At 54.2% G+C, this 12,370-nt stretch overlaps 5 protein-coding genes across 5 annotated transcripts; 4 read left to right on the top strand and 1 right to left on the bottom strand.

The window, feature by feature from the left end:
- Positions 1-610: 610 nt before the first annotated feature.
- Positions 611-2,191, top strand: PV07_01967 (precorrin 3B synthase CobZ; the record flags this gene model as incomplete). Its single annotated transcript, XM_016388551.1, has 1 exon — positions 611-2,191. One exon carries the CDS (start codon positions 611-613, stop codon positions 2,189-2,191), a length of 1,581 nt encoding a protein of 526 aa, XP_016255479.1.
- A 747-nt stretch (positions 2,192-2,938) lies between these two features.
- On the top strand, positions 2,939-4,654 carry PV07_01968 (uncharacterized protein; the record flags this gene model as incomplete). Its single annotated transcript, XM_016388552.1, has 4 exons — positions 2,939-2,980; positions 3,035-3,122; positions 3,187-3,927; positions 4,029-4,654. 4 exons carry the CDS (start codon positions 2,939-2,941, stop codon positions 4,652-4,654), a joined length of 1,497 nt encoding a protein of 498 aa, XP_016255480.1.
- A 2,351-nt stretch (positions 4,655-7,005) lies between these two features.
- PV07_01969 (uncharacterized protein) lies at positions 7,006-8,511 on the top strand. Its single transcript, XM_016388553.1, has 2 exons — positions 7,006-8,036; positions 8,093-8,511. Exons 1-2 carry the CDS (start codon positions 7,052-7,054, stop codon positions 8,122-8,124), a joined length of 1,017 nt encoding a protein of 338 aa, XP_016255481.1. The 5' UTR covers positions 7,006-7,051; the 3' UTR covers positions 8,125-8,511.
- PV07_01970 (uncharacterized protein) lies at positions 7,992-9,298 on the bottom strand. Its single transcript, XM_016388554.1, has 4 exons — positions 9,002-9,298; positions 8,930-8,948; positions 8,496-8,855; positions 7,992-8,440 (listed from the first exon to the last, which is right to left on the bottom strand). The coding sequence occupies exons 1-4, from the start codon at positions 9,220-9,222 to the stop codon at positions 8,333-8,335; spliced, it is 708 nt and encodes a 235-aa protein (XP_016255482.1). The 5' UTR covers positions 9,223-9,298; the 3' UTR covers positions 7,992-8,332.
- A 1,435-nt stretch (positions 9,299-10,733) lies between these two features.
- Positions 10,734-12,344, top strand: PV07_01971 (uncharacterized protein). Its single transcript, XM_016388555.1, has one exon. It carries the CDS (start codon positions 10,792-10,794, stop codon positions 12,304-12,306), a length of 1,515 nt encoding a protein of 504 aa, XP_016255483.1. The 5' UTR covers positions 10,734-10,791; the 3' UTR covers positions 12,307-12,344.
- The last annotated feature ends 26 nt before the right edge of the window (positions 12,345-12,370 follow it).

The raw sequence follows: 12,370 nt of genomic DNA on the forward strand, positions 1-12,370 counted from the left end.
GAGATAGGGACGACGGCCTTGCTCTAAGTATCAGAAGACACCGCCTGGAACCTCCTGGAGTAATGGGCCCCGAAGATACAGGCCAACACCATGCCCCTTTGCGTTTGGCGGTGCGAGGCTGGGCCGGCACATGGGGGTGTTTAGACCTGCTGGAAGGACGGGAGAGGGATAAGTCTGGAGCAATGCCCTTCCCCGCAGGATGTACTCCAGATTCTCGCTAGCGGCACGCAGAGGACGGTGAGTGCCAGTGAGCATCGGGTAACGCGGCTTGGACTCTGCAGGGATGGCGGAGCTTGATGCTCTATCAACCCGTGTCTGCGGAGGGAGAGTCTCCGAAGCTGGGGGCTAGCCGGGGAGAGGTCGGTCGCTGTCCTGCCGTCTATCAGCTTCGATCATGAGAGGTCTACACCGCCACCAATGATATCGAGCAGGACGAAATTACAGAGGAGGACAGTGACCTGATCACAGCCTCGTGTGTTCCAGCTTGAGACGGGACTTGGGTCTTGCTTTCGCCTAATATATACTGCTTATACTGCTGAAGCCTTGACAATCAAATCTTCACATCAACAAACACACTTTCGACTGAACAACAGAAGACTACAAGATCAATATGAGTTTGCCCGCTGCGTGCGACGTGCTTGTTGTCGGCAGCGGCAATGCTGGCTTCGCTGCCGCCCTTTCGGCCTCTCAGTCAGGGGCAAAGAGGATCTTACTCATCGATAAGTGTCCCGAATCCTGGGCGGGCGGGAATTCTTATTTTACTGCTGGAGCATACCGGACCGTTCATCATGGCCTAAACGACCTCTTGCCCATCGTGAACAATGTGGACGCAGAGCTAGCGGGAAAGATCGATCTGGATCCCTACACGGAGAAGGACTTTTCTGATGATATGCACCGTATCTGTGGGGGCAGATCAAACCCCGAGCTCTCCACGGCTCTAATCAAAGATTCCAATTCGGCCATCAAATGGCTGGCTCAGAATGGAGTCAGGTTTCAGCTCTCATTCAACAGACAAGCCTACGAGGTCAACGGTCGATTCAAATTCTGGGGCGGGCTACACCTCAAGACTCAGGACGGAGGTAAAGGTCTGATCGAAGACTACCTCCAGATGGCGCGGCGGCAGAAGATTGCGCTCTCCTTCAACACCGCTCTGACCGGTCTGTCGGTAGAGGCCAATGGCAGGGTCAATGCAACCGTCCACCGAGACCGAAAGGAACACACCATCAAGGCTGGGGCCGTGATTCTTGCCGCGGGAGGCTTCGAAGCAAGCCCGCGTCTACGGTGCCAGTACCTAGGTCCTGGATGGGATATGGCTCTGGTGCGTGGGACGCCCTTCAACACGGGCGACTGTCTGGAAATAGCTATGAGAGACGTCTCTGCTCTAGCAGCTGGGAACTGGAGCGGATGCCACTCGGTTGCGTGGGATGCCAATGCGGACCCCAACACTGGCGATCGACTGGCATCGAACGAATATACAAAATCCGGATACCCTCTCGGTGTCATGATCAACACGCAAGGGAAGCGGTTTGTGGACGAAGGAGTCGATCTCCGGAACTACACTTATGCCATATTTGGTCGTGCGATCCTCGCCCAGCCCGAGAGCGTGGCGTTCCAAGTATGGGACTCTCGCACGAGCCCTTGGTTGAGAACCGAGGAATACCGGGAGGAGCGCGTGGAGAGAATCACCGCCAATACCATCGAGGAACTGGCCGACAAATGTGCGCAACGGGGACTGCGCAACCGCGAGAGCTTCATCAGTACATTGCGGGAGTACAACGAAGCTGTCTATGCTCATCGGCAAGAGCACCCCACGGCGACCTGGAACCCGGCCATCAAAGACGGGCTCTCGACACAATCCTCCACTAAGAAACTGGCGCTGGCCAAGTCGAACTGGGCGCTTCCAATCGACCAAGGGCCATTCCTCGCTGTCAAAGTCTCTTGTGGAGTGACATTCACATTCGGCGGGTTGTCTGTGAACCCGGAGACGGCGCAGTTGAAGAGTGCAGTGACCCGGGAGGGCATACCGGGGGTGTATTGCATTGGCGAAATGCTTGGAGGGCTGTTCTATTCCAACTACCCCGGCGGGAGTGGCCTCACTTCAGGCGCGGTGTTTGGACGCCGGGCGGGCAAAGCGGCTGCTCAATGGGCTGCGAGATCGTCTCTACAAACCGGACAGTTGGCGAAGCTGTAGACGCCTACAAAGTGTCGCTGCCGTCGCTGAATAGCACTATTACTCCCCTCAACCTAGCACTTAGGGCAATTGTGGAAAAGATTAAATACCTTCGCAGGTGTCTGGTAGAGGCGACCAGCTCCCCCTTTGTATTCTACAGGGTCCCCAGAAAAAGCATATATGAAGTCAGGCATCTGCCCGCTTCCTTTGGAGTGGCCATCTTAATCTCTAGGATAGTCACATACAGAAGAGGTAGCAGATAGATAGAACATTTTACTCGACGCTCAAAGCTTTCTTGTTTAGTTATATCCGCCGAACAACAACGAGCCATCGCAGTTTGTTTAGAAGCTTCGCTACGGAGGCAGGCGAGCGAGCGAGCGAGAACAAATCTGCCACGTCCCTCGACCACCACCAAAAGTCACCTAGCTCGTCAGCATGCCGAAACGGAGACTCACTCTCCGAAGCGGGACAACGCCCGACCTTTGGTGATGGTTTTTTTCTCTCGGCACGCCCTCCCCGCAGCCTGTCAACATTTGGGGTTGCTAGGGGCACTTTTTTGCGCCTGGCTGGCGAGGCGTGGATGGAGTTTCGGAGAGCATCATCAGTGGCTTGAACCTGAGCGCCATGCGGATAAATTGGACGAGGCTTTCGAGAATCAGCGAGGTTCGACCCCTGCCGTTCAGACCTTTGTATGTGCCTCCAAAGCGTTCTGCAAGACGACCAGCTGCTTTTGCCTCGGTGAGATCACAGCGCAACTTTTACGCCACGATGTCAAACAAGTCGCCGTTCAAAAAGTCTATACCGTACGAGGTGAGAGATGGATATTCAATAGCGACGGCACGGGTCTGACGTTTGCAACATCAGTTCAAAGACTTGACTCTCATTGACACGCGGTCGTTGATCGGAGGCCAATGGGTTGGTGCCGCGTCGGGCAAGACGTTCAAACTTACGGGTGAGAGAGCGCCCAGCGGCTCCTGAGGCTAGCAATCTCCTCTCGTCTCTAATGCGAAATGTAGACCCGGAGGACGATGCTGAGATCTGTGACATCGCCGACCTGGGCGCTGAAGACACCCGCAACGCCATCGAAGCGGCGAGCAGAGCCTTCGAGACGTACAGACTCACCCCCCACCGGGAGAGGCGGTGGCTGATGCGGCGCTGGGCCGACCTGATCAAGGCCAACAGGGAAGACCTCGCGGCATTGTGCACTCTCGAACTAGGCAAGCCGTACACCGAGTCACTCGGCACCGTACAGTATGCGGTCGACTTTATCGACTGGTTCGAGGGCGGCATCGAGCGCACCTTCGGCGAGACCATCCCTGCGGCGCGCGGGAACAACCGAATCCTGACGATCCGGGAGCCTCAGGGCGTGGTCGCCTGCATTACGCCCTGGAACTCGCCCGTGGCCATGGTCACCCGCAAGGTGGGCGCCGCGATCGCAGCCGGCAACACGGTCGTGTGCAAGCCAGCGCCCGAAACGCCACTGTGTGCGATTGCGCTCGCCAAGCTGTTTGAGCGCGCGGGCGGCCCGCCTGGCGTGTTCAACATCGTCACTGCCGGCGTCGAGAACACTCCGGCGATCGGCGAGGAACTGTGTAGTCACCCGGCGGTCAAGCACCTGAGTTTCACGGGGTCGACCGCCGTGGGCCGTCTGCTGAACACGATCTGTGCCAAAACGATCAAGAAGACCAGTCTTGAGCTGGGCGGGAACGCCCCGTTTATTGTGTTTGAAGATGCCAATATCGAGAAGGCTGTGGCGGGTATGTGTTCTCTCTTCCCTTTTCTATCGGATCTATCGTCTACGGGAAAACGGCCCTCCAACAATTTTCACGGTGGGGAAATGCAATCTAACACCGTCCAGGTCTCATTACTTCCAAGTTTAGATCGTCGGGGCAAACATGCGTCTGTGCAAATCGCATCTTCGTGCATGCATCAATACTGGACAAGTTCGCAGACGCCTTGACGGACGGGTTGAAACGCACTTTCACCTACGGGTCCGTGTGGGACAGAAAGGTCAACTTCGGGCCGTTGTACGCCGGAAAGGGCATCGCGAAGGTGGAAGATCATTTGGACGACGCTCTGGGCAAGGGAGCTCGGGTCCATGCCGGCGGCAAGGACAACACCCTGGGCCCCAACTTCTTCCCCGCGACGGTGGTGAAGGGAGGCACGGCGGGGATGAAGTTCATGAAGGAAGAGACCTTCGGCCCACTGGCCTTTCTGGCCCCTTTCCAGACCGAGGCGGAGGTCATCAAGATGGCGAACACGTCCGACGTCGGCTTGGCCGGGTACTTCTACACCGAGGACATTTCGCGGCTGTGGAGGGTCAGTGAAGCGTTGAAGGTGGGCATGGTCGGGGTCAGAGTCGGGCTGGTCAGCGCGGCTGAGGCGCCGTTCGGCGGTGTCCTGGAGAGCGGATTGGGCCGGGAAGGAGGCATCGCGGCGCTGGAGGAATACTTGAATATCAAAAGCATAACGATCGGTATCTGAGTGTGCCTTTGCTGGCTTTTAGGGAGCTCGGAGCTGTCAGGTATGCGAAGGATTGATGTCACAGGATTTAGAAAGGTCCATGAGGCCATGACCAGGCTCGCAAGGCTGTCATCCGTCTCGACAGACTTGGCGTTGTGAGAATCCAACTAAGGACCTCGACCACATTTGCGCCATATCCATACCATTGATCACCACAATGAGGCGTGACGTGCCGCCGTACTCGGCGTTTTTCCCGGTGATTGAGATCCTGCCGGAGGTTGTTTCCCCGCAGAAGCATTTACCGAGGAGCGCTCTCTCCAACGCGCATGGAGTAGAAGCGATCGATAGATGGGGGACCCGGTCATTACTGATGGGGCGAAGTGATCCATGACATTTCGAGAAGTGCAGTGTCGTCGAGAGTGCAAACTCAGAGCGGACGAGCAGCTTGCCTTCGCCATCAGGGATTCCCGCGACCACCACCCGATTCACATCGTCGAAAAGAAAGGAGGCCAGCCTCGTCGTCCCATCGCTCGACTGAACCCGCCACAATGGGCTCCGCTGAAACGATGAAAGCACTCGTTTTCCATGGCCCATATGATGTGAGATTAGAAGACCGATCAAGTCCGTTGAGACAAGCCACTTTTGCCTGGCAATGTGTTACTGACCACACCCAGTCCCTCACGTGATAGACCCGACGGATGTGGTGGTCAAAACAACCTCTGCAGCGCTGTGTGGGAGGTACTATTATCTCCTCCGGTATGATTAAATGCTCTCAAGTGCTGACTGTGGAATGTCGCGAAGTGAGCTGCACCGCTATCGAGGGCATTCGAAGATCAACATGCAGCCCGGTTACATCTGTGGACACGAAGGCATGGGCATCGTGCATGAGGTCGGCAGCGAGGTCAGAAACTTCAAAGAGGGCGACAGAATAATCGCCCCGTTCACCATCAGTTGGTTCGTACTATGGTCCGGTTTCTGGCATTGCAAAGACTGAATATTTGCAGTGGCGAATGCTTCCATTGCAAGAGGGGCATCACCGGCCGTTGCGTGAAATGCAAGTCGTTTGGATCCGTCGCATTGGACGGATCGCAAGCCCAGTATTTCAGAGTGCCGTTGGCAGATTCCACGCTGTTTCACACTCCGCATGAAGGTGACCTGGGAGAGCTGCTGATCTTGATGACCGACATTTTTCCTACCGGGTAGGCAGACATTTCCCCAATCACCTACTTTTTCCATTGATCGCAAGGCCCGGCTGATGAAACGGCACACCAGATTCAACGGGGCGAGAAACGCCTTCCGAGAAACTCCAAGCGATCAGTGGAAGGACATGACCGTGGTAGTGATCGGCTGCGGCCCTGTAGCGCTCTGTTCGATCATCTGCGCCCTCGAATACAAACCCGCGCGAATTATCGCCATCGACTCGGTCCCTGATCGTCTGCAACGGGCCAAAGACCTGGGCTGCATCCCTCTCAACTTCAAGACGGTAGATGCTGTCAAAGAGGTACTGAGCCTTACGGACGGCAATGGCGCTCATGCAGTCATCGAAGTGGTTGGTCTGAGTCCCGCGCTGAAGACTGCTTACGACGTTATCTGTCCGGGCGGCAAGATCAGCTCAGTAGGTATGTTGTTACTCACATTGGCCCCTTGTTTGATTCAACGCTCACCACACCGGCAATAGGCGTACATAATGGCGAGCTCCCATTCACGGCCGCAGACTGTTACAACAAGAATGTCCACATCCAGTTCGGCCGGTGCCCGGCAAGGTTCGTATTCAACGAGGCCCTGAAAGCCCTGATCCGGAACAAAAGCACGATCGAGAAGATGGGATTCATAGATCTGGTGTTGCCGGGCCTGGATGAATCGTGTGTAGATGCTTTGCGGCGCTTTGAACGGGCCGAGGTCAACAAGGTGGTCTTCAAGCCCAACGGGCCGGACGCGTAGCCAGGATTGAACAGCATTCAGCGTGACAAGAAAAGGGCAGCTCTTGAAAACTTACGGCTCAGTGCGGCTGAATCCTGTACCTTGTCAGCGAGGTGGTTCTGGGAAACTAATACAAGAGAGTTGCGCCCACAAACCCAAGAGAACCATGAACCCGGGAGTGTATACACCATCTCCCAGCACCGAGCTCTTGCCAGCTCCTATACCACGCATTGAGCATTCACATACATTTAAGATCGACTGAAACTATCGCCCAATCTGCGACTAGCAGTGCCCTACTAGGAAAGTGATCTCGATCCTACTAGCTGTTTTGGAGGCTCCATTGGTCAGTGGCCTTTGCTGTCATTACACCTCTTGGCCACCAGGCACCAACCAAAGAGCTGCCCTTTAAAAGCACAATCCTTGATCAAACAGGCATCTAATAAAAAGCCCGACTGATAACAGTGCGCACTTTCTATACCTTCAAACAATTTGGAAATAATGGCGACAATGGATGACTATGACAAGGTAAAGGGAGAAGAGGAACATATCCTCCCTTTACCAGGCGACCGGCAACTGGCATACGCCCACAGCGGCCCCGCAACGTCTCGAACCGTCGTTATCTTCTTCACGGGCATCATGAGCGTCGGCACCGCACCGAACACGCCTGCCCCGTGTCGCGACCTCGGGGTGCACTGGATTTCGCCTACGCTCCCGGGCATGGGGAATTCCAGCACTCGCGACAAGAAGGTACCCTACTACGTCTCGTTGGCGAGAGACATGGTCGCCTTGCTGGCGCATCTGTACCCCACGGACGCCTTTGACGCCCTCTACGTTGCGGGAGGATCGTACGGCACGGTGCAGGCACAAATGCTGTACGGAGCGCCGTATGACCTGTTTCCTCCTGGTCGCAAGATCGTCGGGTGCGTCCTGTTAAGCGGCTTCGCGCCCCTCAAATACCACCCAGGCTATGCGAAGACACTGAACTGGCAGAACTGGTTCTCCTTCGGGCCCCCAACACGGGTGCTTCCCTTCCACCTTCTCCAGCGGCTTTTCCGCCTCGCAGTCGAGTCGAAACTGCACACCGTCGACGGCGCGAAGACGTTCCTCCGGCAGACGCTTATTGACAAGATGGACGACGAAGAAAAGTCGACGTTCGGCAAATGGCTGGAGAAGAATGACCTGGCCGAGGACGCCTTCTTGGACCAGATGGCGCGAGGAATTATCCGATGTTGTGTGAACTGGGATGGCTTCATGGAGGTCTCGGACGTGATACACTCCGACTGGGGATTTGAGCCCAAGGAGCTTGACGAAGAGCATGCGTCGAAACCAGTCCTCGTCGTCAGTTCAGACGTTGACCAAATCGGCGGGAGCACCAATAACTGGCTGGTCGACAATTACAGGTCCACCAAGCACAAACTGGTGCCGGGAGGCCACATATCGTCCTTGTTTTATATGGATGAAATATGGGATGAGATCATTCAAAGTAAGTGGCACCAGAACAGGTTTCCAGCGGTTTGAGTGAAACTTACACGCAGGCAGTGGCGAAATCGCAGGTAGACCGTGATGCCTGATTATGGCTTGCCCCAAGGATCCATCGGCACATTTGGGCACAGGAGTCAATTGTGAAACCCGAGAGCCACAAGAAGAATACATGGGACCAGGCATGTGCACTTGACACCAGCCTAGAACAGGCAACAGCATAGACCCATCGTGGACTCGGCGGCAAACTAGATTTCTTCACGCTCCTGGTAGTGAGCTCCTCCTACCCTAGCAGGACATTCAACTCGTCCAATATAGCGAAGTCAGACCCAAGTCCATGAACAACTTCTCTACCTCCTGTGGAGTCATCCGGTCATAGTCGTAAGCGGCCTTGTTGGAATACCACGCCTGCGACAATTCTTAGCAGACTGGCCGTGGCTTCATTTGGTAGTAGCAGAATTACCTTTGATAATTTCCACAGTTTGTCCAGGCTGATCACATCGCCGTGGTGAAAGGCGTGTCTTTGAGCGAAGCTCTGGGCTTCTTGCTCAGACGTGCAAATCTGGATCCCGCTGCAGGCGAAACGAACGTCTATCCACCACTTGGAGGGAGGCGCAGAGAAGAAGGCATAGTACTGTTGCAGTGATCTCTCTCCATTTTCACCAATTACTTTGGTGATGTCCCCATCGACGACTTCGAAGGTCAAAAGCTCCCCTTGGGACGGAGTCAGGACTTTGACGTTGACCTCGCCCGGCGACAGCATGGCAGCAAGACCAAACGCGCACCATGCACAATTCACCCACCACAGCTTTCCTGCTTTTGTCTGACAAGCTGCAGGTCAACGACTGTTCACATTCAGTTGCGCACGGATTCGGAGTCTTTGTTCAAGACACTTACAACGATATAGGGTGTAGGCCTACTTGAATATTAGCTGGCTGAGCTTCCCGCTACTGCTGCTGGAATACTCACAGATGGGAGAATGGGTGGACCATTGCGATCGGAGTTGGTGTCGGCACTCCCTCGTCGTGCAGCTTTAGATGGTGGAGGTCATGAAGCTTGCGTAGCTGTAGCGTGACCTGCGACTCGTCACGCGAGCCAGGAACCACGAGCTCTTGGACGGTAGGGTGGCGGCACCTCTCCAGGATAAATTGGAAGACCTCGTATCTGAGCTGGCGAGCGTCGCGATCCATGGCTGTGATAGAGACGTGACTCTGAGTAGGGGCAGCCAGCGACGAATCCTTCGAATGTATTTCAATCGCAGTTGGCACGCGCCAGTAAGGTGTACGCCTTGTGACACATACTGGTACATAGCTTGGCCAATATGGTGGTAAATGCACCCCTCAATTCTACAGCACGAATCGCTTCTGTCGCCAAGGTCGAATGGGCAGCAAGATGGCGGATCGTCAAGCAGGGGAAGGTAGACCTTCGGTATTGCCCACTTGGTTTGGTAAGAAAATGTCAACTTCGCAGCCAAAGACAACAAGCATCAATGGCGTGGTCGCTCTAGCCCATCACGGCTTCGGCTTCAACCGAAAGTCTGTCTCCAGACTGCGGAGTGATCATCTTTCTTCCTCTTCGACATCCTTCTACCTGCCGTTTACGGTAGAATCAACATCTGATCGACCTCCAAAGGGGACAACTCGACTAATTGTGGAAGGTCCTGTTGTCTGATGATCGCCCGAGTATGGCCTGATGACGAGCGATCTCCCCGGGGCAAGCCAATGGCAAATGGTCTGCGCTCGCTACGTGTGCGCCACCTACCTCAAAGCGAGGAGCCTGTGTCATGGGGATGTTTGGCACTCGCCTCCTCCGCAGCTAACCTCATACCTTCCTAATCTTTCTGCATGTCCTGCCTTTTGTCTCTCAAGAAACCATTAAGAGGGTGACAGCCAGTCGCCGCTGCCCTTGAGCTCAGACTTGCCCGACCGAAAGGGATTTCAGCCCAGGCGCAATGAACAATCGGGCACCATTTTTTATGTGAAAAACGAAGCTGAGCCTATCGAGGCACTCTCAATCGATGAGCACACGATGATACGAGCTCCAGGGAGCTCCAAGGTGAATGGTTCCGACCCTACAGCTGCCATTCGTATCGCGCATTGTGGTATGATCCTTCGTTGTGGTGGGTGGAAATTGTTACAGCAGAGATATATATGCAGATGAGGTGAGGACCTGAGCGCTCCTGGCAATTCATTATCAAAAATAACTTCGCCCCAATGAGGATTGCAAATTCCGCCCTGAGCCATTAACTAACTTGGGAGAAATATCATGCTGACATGGATATGTTGCGGTGTATGTATGTCTAAGATTCCTTCACTGCAATACAGGCTCAATTGCTCATCTCGACATCTATTAGGAACTCCATCGCGTTAATCCTATATTTTATTCCAGCGCTAGAGTCATATCCCACTGGTCCAAGATATGGGACCAGCACATATCTCAACGACACACGTCTCAGCGGCTCACTTCTGTTTACCTCAGTCACCAACGTAACCCTCCCATCGGCAGCCGAGTCGGAAAGCGAATTCCAAAGATCGATCCATCTGAGCCTCGTCCTCGCTTGTCTAGTCCTGCTTGTTTTCTATCATCTCCATGTCAAGTCTTCAGGCTACCAGACGAGTCTCTGCTGGGTGCACTCGACGGACTGCCGGATGTGGTTGTCGATGTTTGCATTGTCGACTTCCTGGGCGACAATGGTCTTTTCCACGGCGTTCTGGTGGGACGATCACCCGTGCTGCCGGCCCAGAAGATTTTGGCCATGCATGGCTCGACTCGCTTTTGTTCCATGGATTCTGCTGATCACTTCTTCTTGGTGGTTGGTAAGGCTTGTGTTCCATCTTCTAGCTATTTGGGATCAAGAAAATCAAAACCTCTGGCGAGATAGCCAACGACAGACAAACAAACACGCAGAGAAAGATATCCAAGCCACCGAGAAAGGTTTCCAAGAAGTCGACGTGGCCGGTATGTCTCCAAAACCCTGGCATTCGGGAAAGCGGATGTACTACATCGAACCCGTCGGGCTCATAATTTTTGTGTGGTTGGCCTTGACCCCTGGGGTGTTGGGTGCTTGGAATGCTAAATTTTACACCCTTTCCCTCCTCACGGTCGCTGCGGCCTTCCTATATGTTCACGCAGTTATGGGCGACGAGTGTTACACAACCTGGCCTCACAAGAGCCGACTGGACGATATCAGAATTCCACTGTGGTCTCCATTTGGCCACTGTATGGTCTACACGTTGCCGGCACGAGGACATGGATTGGAAGCTCAGATCACCCGAAAGATCAAGTCAGAACACAAGGTCTTGGACAAGTACCAGCACTTACTCGGCGCCTTGGACGTTGTCAGAGACAAATTCACTCTAGATGAGTGCAAATCTGCCATGTCCAAAGTAGTATCTGAGCGGCTGCGAACCTTGAACGCGTACAACCAGGAGAAAGAGATTCAGTATCTCGCGCGCTGGCTCTACCATCCGGGAGAGAATAATAATTCGAGCCCCAGAGAACCCACAAAGGATAGCTCTAAGGAACTTAAGGACATCTCTAAGGAACTTAAGGACAGCTCTAAGGAACCTATAAAGGAAAAAGGTCAAGGACTAGGTTCCCTGAAGGCCGCGAAGTGGGTGCCCGGGGCAAGTTGTATAGGCCGCGATGTTGTCATGGCACTGCTTCACTGCGAGCTGCTCCTGTTTGAGAGGCGTACGGAGCTCGCCAATCGGGGTGACGTCTGGAACCTTCGGAGCAGAAATTATTCGGGGCCCCTTTACTGTCGTTATGAAAAAGACATTGCCGTCGTTGGTGATCCGGAGAAAGAAAATCCAGGCCAAAAGATCAATGCTTTCAAAGACGCTGTCTGGTATGCTATTCGGGTTGTCAAGCAGATCTCGAATGAGAAATGGGAAGACGGCAAGTGCGATGATCCTCTACTTACCCTCAACTTCAAAAAGCCAAGAAGGTCTGTTGTCAAGGAGCTCAACTTCGAAGGTTTATGGTTTCCATTTGAAGACATGTACGTGGAAAGGCTATGGTCCCTCTGTTGGGCGGCCGATCCGAGTACGTTTGGCGCGCTCTACCTCTTCCTCCAGGTGCTGTATCTGGATATCGGCAACGACAACAGGGTTCACATCGCGCCCTTGCAACCATGTGCGGAAAGCAAATACGACAGCGAATGGAGGTTGCGCTGGCGACACCTTTGGCAGACCGCTCTCGTTTGCGAAATCTTGATCATGCTTCCAACCATCACCAACTCTTTCTTCGTGGCAGTCGCCTCTGTCGTTTAGGCTATCCGTTTTGACTGACCAGCCGACCTTCGGCAAGCCACAACAAGTTCTTACACTGATTCAA

This window comes from Cladophialophora immunda (assembly GCF_000835495.1).
Source record: "Cladophialophora immunda strain CBS 83496 unplaced genomic scaffold supercont1.1, whole genome shotgun sequence".
Lineage (NCBI taxonomy): Eukaryota > Fungi > Ascomycota > Eurotiomycetes > Chaetothyriales > Herpotrichiellaceae > Cladophialophora > Cladophialophora immunda.